Raw genomic sequence first — 25743 nt, 5'->3', positions numbered from 1 at the left:
CTCTGTAGGTCTTATATAACCTCCCAGTTTAGTGGCCTGTAGTATCTGGAACTTTTTTTTGGTAATATTTATCATACCTGTATTTATTTTTTAAATGTCTGCTTTCCCCATTAAAGTATAAGTTTCATGAAGGCGGGAAGAGAGTATGTCTTCATTGTTTTGTTGTATTTTACACCTACCAAAATGACTGGCATGAGCCAGTGCTCAATATGTATTTATTAAATGGAATAAATCCAGATTCTTCTTCTTTAATGTTGATTACAATGGTATATATGGAGTATCTACTACTTTACTATGTGATAAAAGATTACGGAAAACATCCTTACCATTCAAAGTCTTATGTGGGACTCTGTTTTTTATATCTTTAATTTGTCTGATATAAAGATTGCTACCCCAGCTTTCTTTTGATATCCATTAGCATGATAAATGGTTTTCAACCCCCCCCCCACTTTCAATCTGTAGGTGTCTTTGGGTCTAAAATGAGTCTCTTGCAGACAGCATATTGATGGGTCTTGCCTTTTTATCCAATCTGATACCCTGTGTCTTTTTTACATTCAGAGTAACTATTGAAAATATGAATTTAGTGCCACTGTATTACCTGTAAAGTCATTATTGTTTCTGTATATTGTCTTTGTTCCTTTCTGGACTATGTTACTTTTGGGCTCTCCACTTAAAGGATCCCCTTTAATATTTCTTGCAGGGCTGGTTTAGTGATCACAAATTCTTTTAGTTTCTGTTTGTCCTGGAAGATTTTTTTTATCTCTTCTATTTTGAATGACAGCCCTGCTAGATAAAGTATTCTTGGCTGCATGTTTTTCTCATTTAGCACCCTGAATATACCATGCCAGTCCTTTCTGGCCTGCCAGGTCTCTGTGGATAGGTCTGCTGCTAGTCTAATGTTTCTACCCTTGTAGGTTATGGACCTCTTGTCCTGAGTTGCTCTCAGGATTTTCTCTGTCTCTGAGATTTGCAAGTTTCACTACTATATGTTGAGGTGTTGACCTATATTTATTGATTTTGAATGGGGTGCTCTGTGGCTCCTGGATTTGAATGCCTGTCTCCTCCCCCAGATTAGGGAAGTTCTCTGCTATAATTTGCTCCAATATACCTTATGCCCCTCCTTCTCCCTTTTTCCTCTTCTCTGGAATCCCAATTATTCTAATATTGTTTTGCTTTATGGTATTACTTATCTCTCAAATTCTCCCCTCATGATACAGTAGTTGTTTCTCTGTCTTTTTCTCAGAGTCTTTATTCTCCATCATTTGGTCTTCTATATCACTAATTCTCCTATCCGAGCAATTACAGCCTCCATTTTTATCACATCTCATTAATAGCCATTTTTATTTTGACTTGATCAGATTTTAGTTCTTTTATTTTTCCAGAAAGGGATTCTCTAGTGTCTTCTATGCTTTTTTCAAGCCCAGCTAGTATCTTTATAATTATTATTCTGAACTCTAGTTCCAACATCTTACTTATATCCATAGCGATCAGACCCTGGCAGTCAGTACTGCCTCTTGTTCTTTTTTGAGGTGAGTTTTTCCATCTTCTCATTCTTGCAGAAAATAGTTGCTTTTCTACTTGTAGAACTGCAGCTATTCTTTTCTTAGATCTCCAGTTGAGTTCACAGGTGTTCAGAATGATTTGACAGCTATCTAGCTGAATTCCTGGGACCAGATGAAACTAAGGTCTCCTACTCATTCGCCATCTTGGACTATCTCTCTCTTGAGGGATTTAAATTACACATAAAAGGCATGGCAAAAATAACAAAAGGAAAGAGCCATAAATGAGTAAAGCGTTCTAAGTTCTAGCATTACATAACAGGGAAATAGTAAAGTGATCATTTATGAGACTATAATTAATCAAGAATAAATTCTGTAACCTCTAGAGTAGCTATTTAAAGAACAGTAAAACAATGTGTAACTATCACATTAATGGAGAGAAAAATAAATAATAAAATATTTGAATAATAACTGAATAATCAAAACAAAAGAGGGAAAGCAGAATATGAAGCAAATGGATTGAATAAAAAAACAAATATTAAGACCAATAATACAAAACTAATTCAGTAACATACAAATACAAAACTAATGTCAGTAAATTCATTGAATACAAATAGACTAAATAATACAATTAAAAAACTATGGTTGTTAGACTGGATTTAAAAAACAACTATATGATGCTGAAGCTTTCAAGAGACACATCTTACATACAGTCACAGTAGGGTGAAAATAAAAGTACGGAAAAAGCCATAACATGCAACCACTAACTAAAGAAAGCTGGTATAATTATACTAACATCAGACAAAACAGACTCTAAGGCAGTAAACTTACTAAAAATAAAGGACATTTCATAATAATTAAGGGGTTAAGCTATCAGGAAGATAACACAATATAAATCTTACACAGCCAATAAAATAGCCTTAAAATATAGAAAGCAAAAAATTGAGAGTATTGAAGAAACAGACCAATATATAATCATGGTGGGAGATTTTAACATATTTCTTTCAATAGCTGATAAAACAAGCAGAAAAAAAACTTAATAAGATTATAGGAAAGGTAAGCAGCATAATTAACAAGTGGACCTCAGTGGCATATAGAGATAAACCTAACCCAACAGTGACAGTAAACACATTCTTTACAAGTGCACATGGAACATTCAGAAAAATTGATTATACACTGGGTTATAAAGTAAGCCCCTTAAATTTCAAAAATATTTTATCAGTCAGAGGATGTTCTCTGACAACACTAAAATTAAGCTGGAAATTGTTAACAAAAATAGAGTATCTCAACTGCTTAGAAATTAAGCAATATACTTCAGAATAACACTTGCATCAAATTAAAAATCACAAAAATATTAGGAAATATTTTGAATGAAAGGACAATGAAAATATGACTCATTAAAACTATGGGATACAGTTAAAACAGTGCTTAGGGGGATAACTTTAAATGCATATTTTAGAAATGAAGAAAGGTTTCAAATCTTTGATGTAAACTTCCATTTGAAGAAACTAAAAACAAAACAAAACAAAAAACAGCAAATCAATCCTAAAGAAAGTAGGAGGCAACTAATAATAAAGAAATGATCCAAAATCAAGGCAAAATCATCAAAGCCCAAACTGCTTTTTTGATGAGATTAACAAAATTGAGAGACCTTTAGCAAAACTGTTCAAACACACACACCACACATGCACACATACGAATTACCATTATCAGAAACTGCAAAAGAATTTTCAGACATTAAAAAAAATATATGTTTAATATAAACAACTTTAGGCCACTGATTTATATCATTTAAATGAAATAAATCCCTTGAAAAACAAAACTTACTAAAACTCACAATAAAATAGAAAATCTTAATACTCCTATGTCTATTAAAATTTAATGTTCTTAAAAATCTTGCCAACACAATATTAAAGAACAAGAACAAAGTTGGAGAACTGACACCACCCAACTTTTATTATAAAGCTACTGAAATCAAGACAGTGTGGTAATGGTGAAAGAATAGACAAACAGATCAATGGAATAGAATAGAGACCCAGAAATGCCAACACAAACATAGTCATTTAATCTTTGACAAAGGAGCAAAGACAATTCCATGGAGCAAAGACAGTCTTCTCAACAAGTCAACAAGTTGTATTTGAACAACTTGACATTCATATGCAAAACAAACAAACAAACAAACAAACCTATATGCACACCTCATACCCTTCACAAAAATTAACTCAAAATGGATCACAGACCCAAATCAAATCCCAGAACTATAAGACTTCTAAAAAAAGATAACATAATAGAAAATCTAAGTGACTTTGGGTTTAGCAATTAATTTTTAGACAACACCAAAAGTACAATCCATAAAAGAAAAACAATGACAAGATGGACTACATTAAAATTTAAAAACTTCTTTGCAAAAGATACTGTTACGAGAATGAAAAGACTAGCCACAGATTAGCAGAAAATCTTTGTACAAGACATAGCTGATTAAAAAAAAACAAAAATAAAAAATCTTGTACCCAAAATATACAACAAACTCTTAAAACTCAACAACAATCTAAAATGGGCAAAAGATCTGAAAAGACACCCACCAAAGAAGATATACAGATGGCAAATAAACATCTGAAATGATGCTCAGTGTCATAAGTCATTAAAGAATTGAAAATTAAAACAACAGTGAGAATATCACAATACACCTATTAGAATGGCTAAAATCTAAAGCACTGGTAACGCCAAATGTTGGGGATATGGAGCAACAGAAACTTGTTCATTGGTAATGGAAATGGAATATGGTACAGCCACATTGGAAGATAGGTCATTAACTTCTAACAAAGTTAATCATAGTCTTACCATACAATCCAGCAGTCATCCTCCTTGGCATTTTATGCCAACACAAAAATCTACACAGGAATGTTTTAGCAGTATTATTCATAACTGCCAAAACCTGGATACAACCAAGATGTCCTTCAATAGGTGAATGTATAAATAAACTGTGATACATCCACATAATAGAATATTATTCCAAAAAAAAGCTATCAATAGAGTCACAAAGAGACATAAAGGAACATAATGCATATTACTAAGTAAAAGCAGCCAGTTTGAAAATGCTACATACTGCATGAATCCAACTATATGACATTCTTCAAGGTGAAACTATAGAGACAGAAAAGTCAGTGGTTGCCAGAGGCATGCGAGGTATAAAGGGAGAGGGATGAGTAGGTGGGGTACAGAGGATTTTTAGAGCAGTGAAACTATTCTGTAAGATACTGAAAGAGCAAATATATGACATAACACATTTGTCAAAACCATTAGAACTGTACAACACAAATCCTGATGTAAACTATGGATTTTATTTAATAATTATGTATCAATATTGGTTCACGGATTGTAAAAAAGTACCACACTAATGCAAGATGTTAATAATAGGGAAAACTGTGTACAAGGGAAAGGGGAATATATTGGAACTCTGTACCTTCTGCTCAATTTTGCTGTAAACCAAAAACTATTCTTAAAAAATAAAGTCTGCTAAAAAAACAAAACAAACCTTCCCAAAAGAAAATCTAAGACACAGACTTTATTGGAGAATTCTTCCAAATATCTCAGAAAGAAATAACACAATCTCATAACACTCTTTCAGCAAACAGAAAATAAAAAAGGAGGGATCACTTCTCTACTCATTTTATCAGGCCAGCATAAACTTGATATAAAGTTTGTCGAAGACATTACAAGAAAGGAAAATTACACACCAATTTTTCTCATGGACATAGATGCAATCCTTTAACACTTATTACTGGAGTTCTACTAATACATAGGATGTAGAAAGCCAGCACAAGAACGTCTCTCCCACCCTAATAATGAGAAAAAATGGTATAACCTAACAAATCATCATTTGTTCTTGAACCCATCAGAAAATTGAAGTTGTAGGACAATCAAGTGAATTAAGTTTCAAAGAATAACAAGTCTCTCCAAGGACAGAAGGGACTCCAAACTATTTCACCTTTGGCAGAGCACAGGAGGAAAGGGAGGCTACCATACAAGCAAAAAAGAAGAAATCAGTTAAAATTTTAACTGTAATAGATTGTATGTGAGCTAGCATTTCAGTTTAGAATAACTAAAAGCTCAAAACACATGGGGAATTTACACTCTCATGCTCTTTTCCATGAGTCTTAACCAGGTGCCCATCCAAAAGAATGACGGCAAAGCCAGGCACTGCAGAGAGCCCCCTTTTGTGGCATAGGTGCACAAGAAGGGATAAACTGCCACTCCAGGACAGGCATAAAACCGTGCTACCTTGCCTAACTTTCCACTCATGTGAGGAACAGGTCTTAAACCTCTGAGGGAGGGCTCAGAAAACTTCCTACTCTGAAGACAAGGCAATAATTAATTCTTTCTGGGGGTCAGATAGATGACCTTGCTCATGGGAAGGTAAAAAAAAAAAACTATTGGGCCCAGGATCCTACACCAGTACAAAGCAGAGGTGAGCCAGCACTAGTGAGGATCAGGAATCTCTCTTTCACCTGTTATCAGCCACAAATACAAGGCAGATTTTGGTTGCCAAGGGGAGAAGAGGAAGAAACAGAGAAAGACCCACTCCCAAGGCACATGGACTAAGACAGGACCAGTAGAATAAAGAATGCCTGTACCTACTATGAGCTTAGGACTGAGTAACAAACAACATTCTACTGCTAAGGGAAGGATAAGAGCATGGAGAGAGATTTCTCTCTGTGGCAATGGCAAGCAGAGGCAGATGAAAGCACAGGATGTAGAACAAACACTGAGAAAAACCTTCCAGTACTCCAGGGCCCTTTCTAAGCACAAAGTTACAGCAGCCCACCCACTAAATTTGAATCCTATGGTACACCGAAGCTAATGACAGTAATAACAAAACTCAAGCCAAGCTTGATCCCCAACTATACTGACTGAAGCTTCCATACTCAGTAAGCCTCCACACTCACTTGAGCAAAATTGCCAATCTACTTGACCTAATCAACATTTATAGAATACCAAGAGCAGAATGTTCATTCTTTTCAAATGCACATGGAACATTCAACAAGATGAATAACCTGAATAGCCCTGCATATATATTTTATTTAAATTTTTTATAAAAAAGGTTCCCACCAAGAAAACGCCAGGCCCCAGTGACCTTACTAGGAGTTCTACCAAATATTTAAGAAGGAAATAATATTAATTCTATACAAATTCTTCCACAAAATAGGAAAAAGGGAACACTTCCCAATTCAATTTATGAAATCAGCATTACCTGATAACAAAATTAGACAAAGATGTTAAAATAAAGCTACAAACCAACATTTTTCATGAAAATATTCACAAAATCCTTAACAAAATATTAGCAGATCAAATCAAGAAATATATATATATATAAAGGATGATGCATCAAAACCAAGTGGAATTTATCTCAGGAATGCAAAATTGGTTCAACATTCAAAACCAATCAGTTATTATTCACCATATCAACATGTTAAAAAAAGAAAAACCACATGAGCATCTCTACAGATACAAGAGAAGTATCTAACAAAATTCACCATCCATTCATAATAAAACTCTCAAAAAACAAGGAATAAAAGAGAGCTTCCTCAACCTAGTAGAACACATCTATACACTATTGCAGTGGAGGCACTAGGCCATGCAACAAGGCAAAGGGGAGGAAAGGAAGGGAAGGGAGGGGAAGGGAAGGAAAGGGAAGGGAAAGGAAGGGAGAGGTGGGGAGGGGAGGGAGAGAAGAAAGAAAGGAAGGAAAGAAGGAAGGAAGGAAGGAAGGAAGGAAGGAAGGAAGGAAGGAAGGAAGGAAGAAAAGAAAGAAAGAGAAGAAGAAAGAAAGAAAGAAAGAAAGAAAGAGAGAGAGAGAGAGAGAGAAAGAGAGAAAAAGAGAGGGAGGGAGAAAGAAAGAAAGAAGAAAAGAAAGAAAGAAAAAGCATACAGATTGGAAGGAAGAAGTAAAGCTGTCTTTATTCACATATGATACATGTTCTTGGAAAATCCTATGCAATCTACAAAAGGTGGTACTATAACTAATAAGTAAGTTTAGTGAGGTCACAGGATACAAGGTAAATATAATACACAAATATCAATCATATTTCTGCATACTAACAACAAACAATTGGAAAATGAAATGAAAAAATCAGCATTTATAATAGTATCAAAAAAAATACTTAGGGGAAAATCTAAACAAACTATGTGCAAGATTTGTATACTGAACTATAAAACACTGACAAGAAAAAAAATAAAGAAAATAGAAATAAAGAGATAAAATATGTTCATAGGCAGAAAATTCAATGTTGTTTACATGTCAATTCTCCCAAAATTGATCTACATATTCAACATAATCCCAATCCAAATCCCAGCAAACTTTTTGTAGTAACTTACAAAATGACTCTAAATTTTATATGGAAAAGCAAAGGATCTAGAATACTCAAAACAATCCTGAGAAAGAGGAACAAAGTTGGAACGCTAATTACCTGATTTCAAGACTTACTATAAAGTTACAAAAATCAAAACAAATAGATCAATGGAACAGAACAAAGAGCCAGAAATAGTTGTGTGTGTGTGTCCTAAATCAATTTTCAACAAAGGTGCCAACGAAATTAGTGGAGAAAGGATAGGTGTGTCAACAAATCGGTACTGGAAATAGGTGTGGTATTGGACACCAATCTATCTATACCAAAAAATTAACTTAAAATGGATCACAGACCTAAATGTAAAAGCTAAAACTATAAAACTCCTAGAACCAAACATTGGAAAAACTTTTTGAGACTCTGGGTTAGGCAAAGATTTGTAGGTAGGCCACAAAAAAACACAAATCATAAAAGAAGAAACTGATTAAAAAATTGTCATCAATATAAAAAATTTTGCTCTTTGAAAGATCTAGTTAAGGAAATGGAAAGATAGGCCACAGATTGGCAGAAAATATCTGCAAGATGCCTATCTGATAAAAGACTTGTGTCACATATAAAGTATCCTTACAATCCAACAATAAGAGAACAAACACAATTTTTTTAATGGGCAAAAGATTTACACAAACTACTTGACCAAAGAATGTATTAACCTATGGTAAGGTGCTCAGTATCATTAGTCATACAGGAAATGTAATCAAAGCCACGATAGGATATCATGCTTCTACCAGAGGACTGTAATTAATAAATAAAAATTAACTAATAAAAACTGATATCAAGTACTAACAAGGATGCAGAGCAACTGAAACTCTCATAATTGATGGCGGAAATGCAAAATAATACAGCCACTTTGGGAAAGTTTGGCAGATTCTCATAGAATTAAACATACACTTACCATACAACTCAGCAATTCCACTCCTAAATATTTATCCAAGAGAAAAAAAAACACAAATATTCAAGCAAAACCCTTTACCAAAATGTATATATCAGCTTTATTCATAATCTCCATAATTGGAAACAACCCATAACTATAACGGAAAATGCCCAGCAACTAATGAATGGATAAACAAATCACAATACATCCAAACATGAAATACTACTCAGCAGTAAAAAGGAACAGAAGTAGTGAAATACCAACAATATGAATAAATGTCAAAAGCATTATGCTAAGTTACAGAAACCAGACACGAAAATTTACATACTGTAGGATCCCATTTATATGACATTCACACAAAAAGGCAAAGATCTCCTGATCAATCTCTTCATCCAAAGAACTTAGCACATTAGAAAATACTCAGTAAATGCTGGATGGAGAGAAAGAGGAATCACTGCAGAGAGGACAGAGAGCAAGAAGGTGATAGACTAACGGAAAGCAAAAAGGCACCTGGGGGTCCAAACCCACCCACAGGTCGAAAAATGTGAGGGAAAGCGTGGCCCAACCCATCTCTACTGATTCCAGCAGCTTAAAAAAGGACTATGGTATGAATGAATAGCTTCAGCATTCTCCGGCCTAAAGAAAGGCGGGATGCGCCCCACCCTGCTTTAAAAATCTACTACCCCACGCGCGAGGCTGAGCAAGTGGAGCTTCCACCTGCAAGGGAAGCTTTTCCGTGCCCAGGAGCGGAGTCGGGGAGACCCAGGCGGGCTCCCGCTGAGGTCAGCGGGTTGCAGACGGAGAGCAGGCATCACCGCGGCCCCGCCCGTCTCCATCCCTTCCCGCTCGGCCTCACTCACCCAGGCCTGCCGTTCCAACTGAGCGTACAAATTGGAGCCCTTGAGCTTTTGGACTATCTGGGCAATAATGAGAGACAGATCCGACTCCTCCTGCAACATTTCCCCTGCCCTAGCCCGCCAAGCCGCGGGGACAGGCTGGCGCAGAGAGAACGGGCTACGGGGTCCCACTCGGGGCCAGTGACACTTCTCCGGGACCTTCTCACGCTGGGACTCCCCTAGCGGGCGTTACCAGGCAACTGCCGGGCCGTGAGTCCGTTCCTCTCTGGTCCCCCCGGCGGCTGAAGGTCCCAGCGCCTGCGTTCCGCTGGCGGAAAAAAGATCTGGTTGCGGGTGGCTTTTCGTTCCATTGTTCCCGCTTGGTGTACGCCTAAGAGGCAACAAGAGGAGCGCTTTCCTCCGGAGATACGGTGCCTCTGATGCACCAGGGGAATTCAGAGTCGTGTATTTTTGTGTTTTATTATAACGGATCATTCCTTTTCCACCCTTCAATCTCTGCAGAAACAGGGCTGTACACACAGTTACATAGAAAATTACTGCCAAGAATTACCAGGCTCTGACACTAGCTGTGTAAACTTGGGTGAGGTGCTTACGTTTCAGAACTCAGTTTCTATCTCTGTAAAATAACACCAGTTCACAAGATGTTGTGATGATTAGCTGAGGTAACAATTGTGAAGGTGGCTAGCGCTGTATTTATCAATTGGTTTTATTTGCACTTCTCCTGTTTCTATTCTGCGGGGTCTTATGCCAGGAATAAATAGACAACATCTTCTCATCAAACAGCTACAACTTAACCAAGAAGGATTTATTTATTAATAGGCTTTCTGTGAAGCATTGGCAATTCAAGGATGACTAAGACATTGTCCCAGTCCAAGGGGTGTACCATCTAGATGCCTCTGCTTCTATGTATTCATCCATTCATTTATTCAAAATTCATTCAGCTTTCAAAAAGAAAAGTCATTCAGCTTTCAACTTATTGCGCATTTACATACAAGAAACGGTGTGGGCACAAAGGTAAATAAGACATGGTTCTTGCCTTCAAAGAAACATATCAAAGGTTTTTAGTAGAACTAGAAGGAACAGATTTAGCTAATTGAATGGCATTCCCAAAGGCAGCTAGAAAAATACCTGTGGAATAATATAAACGTTAGAATAACCTCACCAAAATAATCAAGAATTAATTTCAAGTGTGTGTCTGTATATTCTTAAGCAAAGCACGGTAAGATTCCAAGAAAACAGATCAAGATGACTGTAAAAACTACTCTAGCCTAACTACATTAAACTTGAATCAGAGGATCTGATTCAATAGGACTCTTGTAGGATCTGCTAATCTGATTTCTGGCAAGTTCCAAGGAGATTGTAGTGCTGGTGGTTCAGGAACTACACTCTGAACACCAAAGGACTAAAGCAGGGACATGATAGAAATTCCAAAGGACTGGGCCTTTGGCACCCATGCACAACACCTTGGCATTCATAACACCACTGTTCAGAGTATTGTGATGGCAAATACAGATTCCAAATAACCCATTTGGTCCTCTTTGTTTATTAAAAACAACTTTACAGTCAAATGCTCTACCCCTGAGCTATACCCCCTGAAAACAACTTTGGAAAGAGGCAGGCAGAGAGGAAAAAGTACTTAAAGGCAATTAATGACAGACTCCACAAAACACGTAGTTTCTATACAGAACATTCCCCCTACAATTCAGAAATTCTCCAGCTTGTAGAGGAGTAAATCTCAACTCTTTACAGCCTCTCCATCCCAACACCCCACCCATCCATGAATCTCCAGCACAAACGTCACTTTGAGCAAAAAAAAAAAAAAAAAAAAAAAAAGGAAAACTACGGAGAGACTTCTTTTGAGATTGGAAGGGGGAAGGTGGTTAATAACTAAAAAGATAAGAACACTTAGGTTGAGAAGGGTCATAAAGCATAGGGAGGAAAGAAGGTGAAACTGTGGAGTGGCAGAAAGTCATGGTACCTGGAATCAGAAAACAACCTAACTCCTTTTCTGCCAGGTACCCTTTGGTTCCTTCCCCTGTCAGAGTTTCAGCTTTCTCATCTGTAACAAGAGGATAAAATACCGACCTGAGGGGACACTCTGGGGAAAGGTGTACCTTGTGTTAAAATATTTTTTAAAAAATATGAATAAATGAAATATTAAAATTGAAATAAGTAAATAAAAATAATGTCCAAGCTATTGACAAGGGACTGGAAAGTAAATAAGTGTAGCAACATGTGTGAAAGTGCCCAGCACAATTTTTTGCACAGAGGTTTTAAAAAGTTTTTTTCCAAGGAGAAAATAATTTGCAGTCTTACAGCAACAATTAAGAAGTGTGGATTTGATTCTGAAGACATGCCCAAGCAAAACAAACAAACAAACAAACTTAATCCTAGTATTAAAGATTTGTTTCTTACGCACATAGAAGCAGGTGTGTTAGGTTATAATTCAATTCTAGAATGCCCTCTGTTCTCTTTCTAATTCAATTTAGCAAAACTTTTCAGAACACTTGCTCTGTGCTAAGAAAGGCAAGGAATACAAAGATGAATAAGAAATGTCTTTTCTTCGAAGAAATTCTCAGTCACAAAGGGATGGTGAGGTCAGTACACAAAGAGCTATAATGGTAGATGGGCCCCTTTAGACTCCCACCTGTGTATCTGGAAATTTTATTACTCTAAAGTCATTGTCTAATAAAAAGCAAAAGGTGCAGATTTCCATCTCCATCTCACAAGTAGAACTTTGCCTTGGAAATCCTTATTCTACTCAGAGTGGGAGGGAATTGGGAAAACACTCTAAGAGATGAATAGCAAAAGGAATCCAATCTCATCTGAGTAGCTAAAACTATATAAACAGAAACAAAAGTAAAATGAATGCAGAGAGAATTCTCCTCAAAATCCCCTCAAATTCGAAGCAAAGGCACTTCTGGGCCAACATGTGTAAGGTTCTGGGCTCAATCCTGCCTTTTTCAGATCTGCTCTGCTTTGATTTATTGTATATATAATATTGTGTCAGATTTCACTGTGGGTGAGTGGGTGGGGGGAAGCCACTGACCAGTGGGCTCACATGAGCAAAGATGCGGACCACATCCAAAACACCCTGTGAGCGCCACACAAAACTGAGGCTTACATAAACTCCAGGATCTGCAATGAAAGTATGTTCAGCTGTTGTTTTAGGAGACACTGCTATTAGCATGCTGTATCTGCAGAATAGATTGAATTGTATGTTGTCAGGAATTTACTTAAATAAAAAGTATTTTTATTGTGTGTTGTGTGTACCATGAATATCACAGGCCTCCTTGTCTTTGGGAACAAATGAGCTCATTGTGACACCGGTTATCTGTCACTGGATCGTTAGCCCCCATATGCTTAGCACAGGACCTCGGGCTTCTCTTCAAAGTCTCTTCCTGTTACTTCTGGGAGTCCTCAGGAAGTGGCACATGTGTGCTTAGGAGCAAATCTGGTTGTGATCTGCTCTGCCTGCTTTGATGGTGTCTGATGCCTCAAAGCTACTGTCCAGGGTGCTGCCGCTTTTTGGTGCTCCCAAAGCTGCAAAAACCCAGAGATACTTAAATCCCAAGGCTCACAAAACCCCTCAGGAACAAAGCCCCTTAGGGTTCTGCTTGCCACCTCCCTTTACAAGGTGGTCAGATCTCCTTTCTGAACACAAGCTGAATAGAAGACCATGCTATTGGAAGGGAGCAGATTTTGCTACCCCAAAATATGTCTCTTTGGCATAAAGATTACTTTGAGCTAAAGACATTTAAAACCCAATAGATTCAGGAGAAGTTCTTTACTCAACCGCTTAAATTTATATTGGAAAGGGGACCTGTACCTGGAAGAGAGCTATTACCAGAAATATCATTTTCCCTAAGAAATTTATCTGCATAAGGAGGCAACCTTTGTTTCCTAAACATCTTCTTTGCCTTCCTGTGAATGGTATTTTCCCCTTTGTATCCCCAAACCCCTACACCTTTCCTTAGCTCAGGATGTTATGTAAGCCTGAATTGACTAGCTGCCCTTTGAGTCTTCATATTTCTCCCCTATCCATGAAATTTTGTTTGTTTTTCTCCTGTTAATCTGTCTTAAACCAATTTAATCATTAGACCAGCCAAAGAACCTAGAATGGAAGAGGAAAAAGTTTTCTGCCCTTCACTATACTCCATTTCTCCATCTTTCCTGCCTCTGGACCCAGGCAATTATATGTAAATGGGGAAGATTGGGCTATTGGTTCCATGAACACTCTCAGGGACTATGTTGGCTTCATGTTAAATATAAAACTCATGGGAAAAATCCAAGTAACTGGTTTAAATCATAGGATATTTATTATTACCAACAAGTCTAAAGGAATGTACAAAGGCTGGTTTAATGCCTCCACAACATCATCAAAAATCTAAGCTCTTTCCTTCTTTACCATTCTGCCCTCCTTAGCATGTTGGCCTTCACCATTCAGCTTACTGTCCTAAGGTGGCTGCTGCAGTTCCAAATTGACATTCTTCTACGACTGCCTACAAAGGGAGGCAAGAAGAAGACAAAATAAAGGAGTTCTCAATGACTTTGTATGTCTCTTCTTTTTTTGAGGAAAGATTATTTTTCTAAGAAGCCCCCAAGAAGACTTTCCCATGAATCTTATTGCCCAAAGCTGTGTCACTGACCACCTCTGGCCACAAGAGAGTGGCAAGAAATGATCTGGTATTTTATCTTCAATCCTGGGAGAAAGATGAAGGAGAAGAATGGTTTGTTGGTTCTACTAAATTGTCCAAATAACTTCAGTCTCAGATTGGCATTGTGATATGAACACTTGTAGGTGAGACTTCCTGACTGACATTCAGGCTAATTGGACCACAAATAAAGTAGAGTTGGACAATATCCAGATCATTTATTATCCACAGAGTTGGTTGTGTGAAGTTCAGAATCCGGAATCTAAATTATAGTACTTATTGATGTGGCATTTTCTCAGTATTATGGTGACATTATAAAAGCTAAAAATAAATAAGGTTGACCCATTTGCAAAATAAGATCTATAATTAAAAGATTATGTGACAAGAACAGAAAATTTGCAAGTGTTGTTATTTTTAAAAAGACAAAAATTGATGGCTTGTGAGGAAAACAGCTTGTTCATAAATAACTTTCTGTGAAGGCCTCCCTGTATATGGAAGTCAGTCTACTGGAGTTCTAGGTTATTCTCTCTGGTTGTATAAGCAGAAGTGAGCACTGGAAATAACCTATTCTCTAATACAATCTGTACTGCTTGGAGCAAAAGAAGCTTACTGCTGCAAAGTGATGGATGGCCTAGTTTCTCCAGACACTTCCTCTAGGTTTCAGGTAACGTAGTAGAGCAGGATCTACTTGACTCATTTTCTCCTCAGTTCTCTGGTCATAGCTTTGCTTTCCCACCTCCCCCAGCCAAACTATACCCCCCCCCGACACACACACACACTTCCATTCCACGATGTTTCTTTTTTAATTATTCTTTCTTGTTTTGTACCATCTTCCCTCCATTGCCTCTTAGGAAACTTACATATTGTCTGCCATCTTTTTTTCTTTCCAGAAGGCATAGCAACATATACAAGGTAAATATATATTTAGAACAGCTACAATATTAAGTACATGAGATCAAATTGAAGGCCGCAGTGGGGCCTGTCCCTGTCCATTAGGGAAGGGAAAATTGTCCATAAAGATGCATACGGGGAATCAGGGTTAAGTTATAGACCTGGAAGAAGATCAAAAACTATCTGTCGCAAGCTTAGTCATGTAGGAACAGAGCCAGTGAGGAGCAGAGCATGGACCTCTAGTGCATAACCAGCCACCCCACCTGCAGATGCCTGTTAATGGGAGGGGTCCTAGGGAAGGGGTCATCAGGTTTATTACCAGGACTTAAGTTGAGACAAGCTCTGTGCATTGCAAAGAGCAAAGCCATGGACCCTGGAACAAAGTGGGTGTCTTGGCAAGGAAAAGCCTTTCAACTGAGAAACTGAGGGGAAAAAAGGAGGACTTGGCATGGTGCGACCATTTCCTCCTCTTGGGTCTCAGTGCCTTTCACAGACCTTCCACCAGCACCATGTTGGGACAGAGCATCCAGAGGTTCACACACAGAAGACACTATGAGGAGGGCCTAGGGAAGAATTTGCCATTTTCAGTGAAAAACAAGTGGCAGCTACTAATTATGATGACTGTGTACTTTGGATCTGGATTTGCTGCATCCTTTTTTATAGTAAAACACCAACTACTTAAGAAATAAGGATATGTTAGTTAATCCATGAGATAGATAAGAAGAAAAGCACTTTAAGACATGCAATTTCTTTGAAAAATGGATCAAACTCTTAAATTCAACGTATTTGATACGTTTGTAAATAAACTTATGGCATGACTGAAAAAAAATGGGAAATTGAATTAAGTGTTTGATACAGAGAAGAAAGAGAACAAAAGACAAAGACTACAATAAAACAATGTTTCTCAGCTCAAATATCCTTGAGTTCTTATGCTTTATCTCAAAAATTCATGACACGGTAAGTGTATTCCAAAATATACCTTTGTTTATTTCAATATAAAAATGTTTTAAATACAGCAACATCTAGAAAATTAATGTATCATGTGTAGCCTTGGTTGTCAGCATACTCTGCGACACACAGCTGAGTGCCCCCCACCATATGCTGTCCCAGAAGTCTCAGAAATATTGAACCTAATAGCCCACATCTGTACCCTATGCACTAACATACCCTGTTTTATCTCCCCTTCCCTATCTCGCTTCCCCACTCCACTGCATGTATTTGCTGAGATCACCCCCAATACACTATGAACCCTCAAATTTTTATTCCATAGTCTGCTTCTGGGGGCACCTAATCTACATCTAGTGCCTAATGTGGTGCCTAGAAGGTAGCAGGTACTTCTCAAGTGGTCAAAAGAGGAATGATGATTTCCAAATTTCTCCAGGTGAAACTGCTTGACTGGAGTCTTGCAGCTTTAACTTCAAACTTCCAGCCCAGCAGAGTCTTCCAAACTTTACATTTTTATATTAGAGAAGAATGACAACAGAGGTATTATCAGTAGGATTCTCCAGAAGAACAGAACCAATAGGAGATAGAGATAGAAATAGATTTATTTTAAGAAATTGACTCACATGGTTGTGAGAGTTAGAAAATGTGAAATCTATAGGGCAGGCTGTCAAGCTGGAAATTTAGCTAAGAGTTGATGTCTTGAGTCCAAAATCCACAGGGCAGCACACTAGAGACTCAGGCTTTCTAAGTGACAGTCTTGAAGCAGAATTCCTTCTTCTCCAGGAAATCTCGATTTTTGCTCTTAAGGTCTTCAACTGATTGAACAAGGCCCACGTTATGGAGGGCAATCTGCTTTACTTAAAGTCAACTGATTGTAGATGCTAACCATATCTATCCACCAAAAACATTCACAGCAATATCTAGATTAGCGTTTGACCAAACAACTGGGCATTGTAGTCCAGTCAGGTTAACATTACCTGGTTAAATTTTTTTTTAAAGATTTTTTTATTTATTCATTCGAGACACAGAGATACAGAGAGAGAGAGAGAGCATGACGAGGGGGAGAGGCAGAGGGAGGGGGAGAAACAGGCTCCCCGCGGAGCAGGGAGCCTGATGCAGGGCTCGATCCCAGGACCCTGGGATCACGACCTGAGCTGCAGGCAGATGCTTAACCATCTGAGCCACCCAGGCGCCCCTTACCTGGTTCAATTTAACCAACACAAGAGGTACCTATCTTCATAATAGAGTTCTTTAAAAGCCTTTGTCCTGGGGCGCCTGGGTGGCTCAGTCAGTTAAGTGGCTGCCTTTGGCTCAGGTCATGATCTCAGGGTCCTGGGATCGAGCCCCGCATCGGGCTCCCTGCCTGGTGAGGAGCCTGCTTCTCCCTCTCCCTCTCCCTCTGCTGCTCCCCCTACTTGTGCTCTCTCTCTCTCAAATAAATAAATAAAATCTTTAAAAAATAAATAAGTAATAAAAGCCCTTGTCCTAGCCATTCAAGCATCCACAGAATCCTATTCTACTTTGACCTCCTCATTGTCTCCCTAATATCCTCTCTCTACCACACTTCAATTTTGATTTTCTGTTTTATGGAGAACTTTGGCCATTTACATTGCTGCCTTATTCTTCTGTTCCTCATTTGTCCCTGCTGAATTGGACTCCACTCTTGGGCACTGGCCTCTTGAGCTGGTCCAAAGCCCCTAGCAGAGTACCTCTTGGCTGTCATCTGGGTCCAGAGTGGTCCATTCTGGTGGATCCCAGTTGTGATATTTTCCAAAGTTCTAAAACAATACAAAGTTTAATACGTAGAACTAAACATGAAATATGTCAAATAGCACTTGTGTTAAGGGAAAAGGAAAGTGGCAAAATCAAACTTCAGCCCCAAGGAGGAAGGGAGGAGAGGCTGTGATTCACCACTAGTATTTTAGTCAGATCTCCTGTGTGTGTGTGTGTGTGTGTGTGTGTGTGTGTGTGTGTGTGACTTAATATCTAAGCACACTGGAAACATTTTAAAAGAATATCCTTGACACATTATATCAAATAAATGTTTCCATCTCAAAATACTCATGTGCTGGAACAACTTCACTTGACAATACAAATAAAGCAGATAGGAAATGTGGATGGTTAAAGAGCACTTTTAAGGTATTCAATTTATGAGTAAAGATGTAAAAGATTTTATAAATTTTAAGAATTACTTTTTATATTCCTGCAACACAGACTGTCAGAATTAGAACAAACCTGGGAAGTCAAAAATTTTATTTCCTTTTGACAGAGTGAAATTTGTTCTTTACAAGACTAAAATTAAGAAAATTGCTTCACATCACAAAACAAGATGGAGGCAGAGTTCCAAGTTCACACTCAAATTTTCTAATAATTCAACTCATGCTTTCTCATGATTCCAGAATGTTTATTTTGGGTGTTTATGGTTTGTTGCTGCCATTCTTTTCTATATTTCTTTCTTCCTTTCTTCCTTCATTTCTCTCTCTCTTTCTCTCTCTCTCTTTCTTCTCCAGAGCTGCAGAGATTCAATTTGGAGGGAAAAATATTATTTCATTTAACCCTTATAACATTTCATAAGATAGGGGTTATTTTCTCTGAGTTTTACAGATTAAGAAAATGAGACTTTAAAAAAATAAGACTTGAATGTTAGATAACTTGTCATAATTCACAATAAAGTTCATAATAACAGAGCTTGAATTTGAACCCAGTTTCCTTGATATCACATTGCCTCTCTGGGATAAATGAGGGTAATTTTTGCTTCGAAAATTTTTAGGTCCCACTAGTGCCTTATAAGCCCAACGAGTGAAACTAGTGATAAAAATGACAACTTCAGAAGTTTTCAGAACTCCTCTCTTTTAATAATGATAAATTTAAATTTGAGAACTTCTATTGACTAAAGAGTTTACAAAGTTTAAAAGGGGATAATATTTCCTTTTATTCATTGTGCATTCCTGCACATCTCTATAAGAAGTTCCTATGAACATCTTCCAATATCTTCCTCTACATTATTAATTTCTAGGCATTAGGAGAATAATAAGATTTTATTAAGTCTTAGAGATGCAATCTTGAAAATGTAAGAAACATGATTAGTAAGAAAAAAGGAATGTGGGACTCTGCAGCTAAATAACACTATTTTGATCTGTTCTTCTTGAAAATGTATAATGTTTTTCTAATAATAAATGGAGGGACCTAAGGGTCAGTTTGTTATTCTTCACTTCAAAGATAATAATAATATTCAGGGAATTATTAGTTTTGTATCTGAGAGCAATTACTCCTTCAAGCTATTGCTTGATTTAAATAGGTTTTATTAGACTTTGAAGTTTGTTGGCATCTACCCTAGAGACTATTATTTTGCCAGAAAGATTTTTGTTAGCTCAGTACTTTCCTTTAGTGACTAAATGACCTGATCACAGAGACTGGGATGTTGTTGTTGTTGTTTTTTTAATTAATTTCTTTATTTTGGGGGGGGCAGGAGAGAGAGAATTTCAAGCATTCTCTCCGCTGAGTGCAGAGCCCAATGTGGGGCTCGATCTCACAACCCTGAGATCGTGACTTGAGACGAAATAAAGAGTTGGACACTTAACTGACTGAGCCACCCAGGCGCCCCAAGACTGGGATATTGTTAAAAAATTATTTGAAGGAATCTGATTTAAATTTAAATGAGACTCATCCTTAGGCTCTTCTGAGAAGAGAGAATTCATGCACAAGAATGTAGTTGTCATGAGCTTAGGGGTCTAAGTCCCTTGGTTCTTGGGTTTAGATACTAAGATCTACTTATGAGCTGTGTGATCTTGGGTACATTTCCAAGACTCTTTATTCCTTGGTTTTCTCATCTAAAAAATGGGGATAATACTACTTCCTACTTCATAAGGTCAATATGAGAATAAAGAGTCACTGGGTTTCACGTCCTTCAAAGATGCCTGGTCCCTGGTAGGTCTGAGAGAATTTTTATCCAGAACTTCTCAAACTTTGGTGGTTATTAGAATCTCATAAGGAACTTGGTAAAAATAAAAAGCCTTATTCTCTCTCTGTGAGTCTGGGCCTTCATGTTCATTATTGGCTTCTAGGTGATGATACACATCAAAGACTAAGAACCACCAGCTTAGACAACAACAATAAGGGTTTGTTCATCTTCTACATATGCCAGGCATTGTGCTCAATCTAAAGACACAAAGAAGAATGCATCAATCCAGGTTCAGCTGCAAAATCCAGACACTGCTCTAGCTTTCTTAAGCAGAAAGAGATTTTATACAGATCATAAAATACGTATGACATAGCAGGAAAGACTTGAGGAGCTGCTTCTAGACCAGGGTTCCCGAAATGACTCCCAGAACATTGTCAATGTGGCCCCACCAAGGTGGCTGTTACCTCTGCCACGGCCAGGGGTGGAAGAATCAGATGATACTGTTCAGGGGTGCCTGGGTGGCTCAGTTGGTTAAGCATCCGACTTTTGATTTTGGTTTATGTCATGATCTCAGAGTTGTGAGATCAAGCCCTGTGTCAGACTCCATACACAGTGTGGAGCCTGCTTAAGATCTTAAGATTCTTCCTCTCCCTCTCCCTCTGGCCCTCCAAAAAGAAGAAGAAGAACAACAACAACAACAACAGCAACAACAAGAAGGAGGAGGAGGAGATCATCCAGTTCGGGAACTGTTGAGTTTGAGGATATGCTGCCTTGGCTGCCATCTGACAATCAGGAGTCTACCTTGATCACCGCACTAACTGCCTCACAACCTCCTTCAAACCAGGACTGGACACTAGCATGCTGCTACTTAGCAGCCCAGCACTTTACGACTGTGCCTGTCCCAGCCACACCCACAGCAGCCTGAAGATGGCCCTGCCTCACTTCCACCTTCCAAATTTCCCTCGAGGACATCGAATCGGTGAAACCAATTTACATTTGAGACTGGAGGAGAATATTTTAGGCTCTCTAGCCTCTACAGTACAGGAAGACACACTGGAAGGAAGTTGGAAGGGATGCTGAGTGCCAATTCCATCATAGACAAATGTATTCGTTGGCTAAAGCTGCCATAACAAGATACCAAAATACCAGACCGGGTAACCGAAATAACAGAAGTCTATTTTGCATGGTTCTGGAGGCTAGAAGTCCAAGATCAAGGTGTTGACATGTTTGGTTGCTCCTTAGGCCTCTCTCCTTGGCTTCCATATGGCTGCTTCTCCCCGTGTCCTCACGTTTCATCTGTGACTGTGCATCTCTGGTGTCTCTTCCTCTTCTTGTAAGAACACCAGACCTATTGGATTTAGGGCCTCACCCTTATGACTTCATTTAGTCTTAATTACTTCTTTAGAGGCCCTATTTCCAAATACAGTCACACTAGGAGTTAGGGCTCCAAATTATGAATTAGGGAGGAGAGGACACAACTCAGTACATAACAGTAACTTAGACAAGCCTCTTCCCTGGAAGAATTTCCCCTAAGAGAAAAGGTTATGAAACAACTGCAGGTGTTAAGAGCCATAACAGAAGTAGGTAGAGATTATGGTAAAAATACAGCACAGGATGGAGGTGAGCCTTTGATGACGGGTTGTATGTGCCTGTATAGAGCTTATTACTGGAATCCTTATCCGTATTAATTCTCCTTTTCCATTCCGGAGGTAGAGTTCTAGTGCAAACTCCAATGCCCAAAAATAATGGGGAGAGATGGTACAAAATGTTGCCTATAGGAGATTGCTGACATTCTGTACAAATCTCCACTCCTTTGACTTCAGGAGCAACCTGATGGCTGATGGGCTACAGGGAGGAAGGTAAGACAGTTTTGTTCATTAGTACCCTGTGGATTGATTTAAAATACAAAATAAAAGGTGACAGTTTTGAACATTCACTAAGAAGCAGGTTCAGTGCTAAGACCTTTACATGTTTATTTTCTTTAAGCCTTATTTCAAAATCATCTAGACTTTCCAGGATTTGAATCTGGGCTGTCTCCAATGACTGGTTTCTTATTTATGGTGTCAAGAACCTGGATCCCTTGCCTTTCTGCTTCATCCAGGATTCTAATCCCTGAGGATCACTGCAGGGAGCATACCAACCCTGCAGTTCAAACCTTCCATCTAATACCTTAACTTTTTTTTTTTTGGTCAAATTTATTTCTGATTTTTAATCTTTTAGCCTTCTTTTGAATTTTTACCCATAAAATCACTTAAATTATTTAATAATAATTAATAATCATTTCATTTTATTATTTATTTTTCAATCATCTGGCTCTGTTTGTTTTATTTAGTCTTGTTCTTTAGTCATTCCTGTTTCCAATTTCTCTAATTGTCCTAGAGGAGTTTCTCCTTTGCACAGCAACTTGGAAATTAGTTTTCATTCCAAAGGAAAGAAAAAGATATAATTAAGGCCATCTGCCTTTGGTTTTCGGATACTCATTTAACAAATATTTATTCCATGTCTCTCATGTGTCAGGCTCCATCCTAGGCCCTGGAGATCCAGCAATGAACTAGATCATCAAGAAAACTGACCTTACAATGCTCACACCCCATGGAGGAAATGGACAAGAAAAGAAAGGATAATCACATTTTCAAAAAACAAAACATTGTGATGGGTGGTGTCTGATATGTGGACTGGGTGGTCAGGGAAGGCATCTCAGAGGTGGTGACATCTGACAAGCCTGACCCAGGGTACTTAGCCATTGACGTCAAATTATACTCATCATCCAAATAATTAACACACTCTTAAAGGTAATTATCACTTTTATGAAGAAGTAAAAAACAAAGGAAAGAAAGCCCAAGCTGCTAGTGGTTAGATGCTTGGTAGCTGTGAGCAGTAAAGCTTCTAAAGACTGATGAAAAGCTGTGGCTAAGAACAGACCTCCCTCATTTGGTATAATCTCTTGCTTTTTTGTGTGTTTTTTCTCTCATTTTCTAGGCACTAGGGATTTCTTCACTGAATTCTTAGATGAGTGTGAATCCTTGAAACTGCAAGTTATGTGTGCCTGTTCTTTCTTCTTAGCAATCAGTAGAACTCAGGGCTGAGCATTCCAGAGACCCTGCCATTCTATTGAAACATCTCACAATTTTCTAAAAGATTTATTTATTTATTTGAGAGAGAAAGAGCACGGGAGGAGTGGAGGGGCAGAGGGAGAGAGAGAATCCCAAGCAGACTCCCCACTGAGTGTGGAGCCTGATGCAGGGCTCCATCCCAGGACCCCGAGATCATGACCTGAGCCAAAATCAAGAGTCAGGTGTTCAACCGACTGAGCCACCCAGGTGCCTTATTGAATATGTATATTTAAAAGACACCACAGTTAAGCCAACAGTGTGCTGGCTTCTGATTACAAAGTTGCACTGGTTCACTCCGATCCTTTCTCTTACATGATATTTTTCTTTCAGCGAATTTTTGAGAATATGAGTTGTGCATTGCACACCAACTAAACTATGTTCTTTCATTAAGCCAGTAATCATCCAAATCTGTGCCTTAAATTTCCAACTATATTCCAGGTAGAAACAAATTGTTCCTTGATGCTACTATAGGTTTGAATTTGACTGTGTCCGTTACTGCAAATCTGAATGATAAAAAACTCAGGCTAAAGAGTATGATACTAAGCAAAATAAGTCAGAGAAAGACAAATACCATATGATTTCACTCATATGTGGATTTTAAGAAATAAAACAAATGAACATGTTGGGGGGCGGTAGGGGAAGAGAGGAAAACCAAGGAAACAGACTTAACTATAGAGAACAAACTGATGGTCACCAGAGGGTAGGTGGGTGGGGAATGGGTGAAATAGGTGATGGAGATTAAGGAGGGCACTTGTGATGAGCACTGGTGTTGTATGGGAGTGTTGAATCATTGCATTGTATACCTGAAACTGATACTACCCTGTATGTTAAATAACTGGAATTTAAATAAAAAGTTGGGGGAGAAAAAAAAAACAAAGCCTCAGACGGTCATTTAATACTTGTAAACAGCTATATGCTTGTCATTAGATAGCCAAAATACCCAGACAATTGACTGTTGGGTTTTGTTTTTTGTGTTTTGTTTTTTCTAATATTTCTCCAGATGATTCAGTGTAGATGCAGCCTAGGAAATCTTTGAATCATAAATGCCCAATTTTCATGGCAGATTACAAATTTCTATAACCACTGTGACTCATCAGTTTTTTCTCAGAAAGAACAGTTCCTCCAAGGACCAGGATTTTGGTTTCTCAGTCAATTTTCCCAGAAATTCTTTGATGCTAATTTTGAATGTAACCTTTGCTCTTTAAGATGAGCTTCTGAATTTTAAACACAAAATGGAAATACTTAATGAGGAAAACATAAAACAAATAGCCAATTCAGATCTTATTCACTCAGTTACACATTTTCCTTCCTTGTAAGGCCAAGCAAAACAAAAGAGAGCTGAATGGAAAAATCACTCTTAGAGGTTCACACATCATCTGTGAATATTTCCTGTGATCTCAGGAAGCCTGGGAGAAGAATAACTTTGTCTCTCTTCTCCTCTTCCAGAATTTGATTTACAACAAAGGAATCATACCAGTCAATATTCTCTAGGTTTGAAGTATATGAGATATGTGTCTTTCTGGAGCCACAAGAGACTTCTGGCCTTGTAAAATCATGCCATGTGGTATGGTGGACAGAGATAGACCTGGCCACACATTCAGGGGATTTAGGCTCTCAGTCTGGTTCTGCTACAAATTAGGTGTGTGGCGGGCGCCTGGGTGGCTCAGTTGTTAAGCAACTGCCTTCGGCTCAGGTCATGGTCCCAGGGTCCTAGGATTGAGTCCCACATCGGGCTCTCGGCTCCATGGGAAGCCTGCTTCTCCCTCTCCCACCCCCCCTTGCTTGTGTTCCCTCTCTTACTGTGTCTCTCTCTGTCAAATAAATAAATAAAATCTTAAAAAAAATTAGGTGTGTGGCTCTTTGGGTCTTAGCGTCTCATCTGAAAACATGATGTGGCTAACCAACAAGATCTTTAAAGATTTTCCATCAAAACCTATGACGATGTAAAGCTAACAAGGAATCCAGTGGCTCAACAATATTGTATTTTAAGGAAGGACATCTTTGGTAATATGATGAAGCACTCCAGTATTAAAAAGAATCTATTGGGGTGCCTGGGTGGCTCAGTCGTTAAGCACCTGCCTTCGGCTCAGGTCCCGGGGTCCTGGGATCGAGCCCCGCATCGGGCTCCCTGCTTCACGGGAAGTCTGCTTCTCCCTCTCCCACTCCCCCTGCTTGTGTTCCCTCTCTTGCTGTGTCTATCTCTGTCAAATAAATAAATAAAAATCTTTAAAAAAAATCTATTGACTTTTCTAGTATTCTACTATATATTAAATTTCATGAATATACAGACAATTAGAAAAGTTTAATGCAAGTAATAATGATTAATCTAGGGACAAAAGGTAATGATTAGAGCAGATCAAAACAACACATCAATAGGCACTGGAATAGTAACATCTCCTACTGCTCAAATATGGTTGAGTTAGATCTATGAACATCAGCAAAAACAACAAACCCCAACATCCTATGACTGGCCAGTGTCTAAAAAACAATAACACACTTCAAGATACTTTCCTAATCAATTCAAAGTTTAGTCCTCGTATTATCAGCTTCCTTGTTTATTAAAGCATTTGGATTTAGACTTCCTTGTCTTCAGTTTTCTTATCTATA

At 38.2% G+C, this 25743-nt stretch overlaps 1 protein-coding gene and 1 pseudogene across 3 annotated transcripts in view; one reads left to right on the top strand and one right to left on the bottom strand.

The window, feature by feature from the left end:
- The window catches only part of TBC1D19 (TBC1 domain family member 19), a 145864-nt gene extending 136020 nt beyond the window's left edge, over positions 1 to 9844 (bottom strand). For 2 of the 3 annotated variants that reach the window (XM_025887716.2, XM_073891500.1), the window contains exon 1: positions 9635 to 9844. In XM_025887716.2, coding sequence (XP_025743501.1) covers positions 9635 to 9733 — 99 coding nt within the window. In that variant the 5' untranslated portion in view covers positions 9734 to 9844. The remainder of the gene's footprint in view (positions 1 to 9634) is intronic. The other variant, XM_025887717.2, reaches the window with a different exon arrangement.
- A 5842-nt stretch (positions 9845 to 15686) lies between these two features.
- Positions 15687 to 15866, top strand: LOC112835589 (cytochrome c oxidase subunit 7C, mitochondrial pseudogene; annotated as a pseudogene).
- Positions 15867 to 25743: the final 9877 nt, after the last annotated feature.

Source organism: Callorhinus ursinus, unplaced genomic scaffold (genome assembly GCF_003265705.2).
Source record: "Callorhinus ursinus isolate GAN/ISIS: 27379988/994484 unplaced genomic scaffold, GSC_fseal_2.0 scaffold4, whole genome shotgun sequence".
In the NCBI taxonomy this organism is placed as follows: domain Eukaryota; kingdom Metazoa; phylum Chordata; class Mammalia; order Carnivora; family Otariidae; genus Callorhinus; species Callorhinus ursinus.
This window is presented reverse-complemented; position numbering and strand designations above follow the sequence as displayed.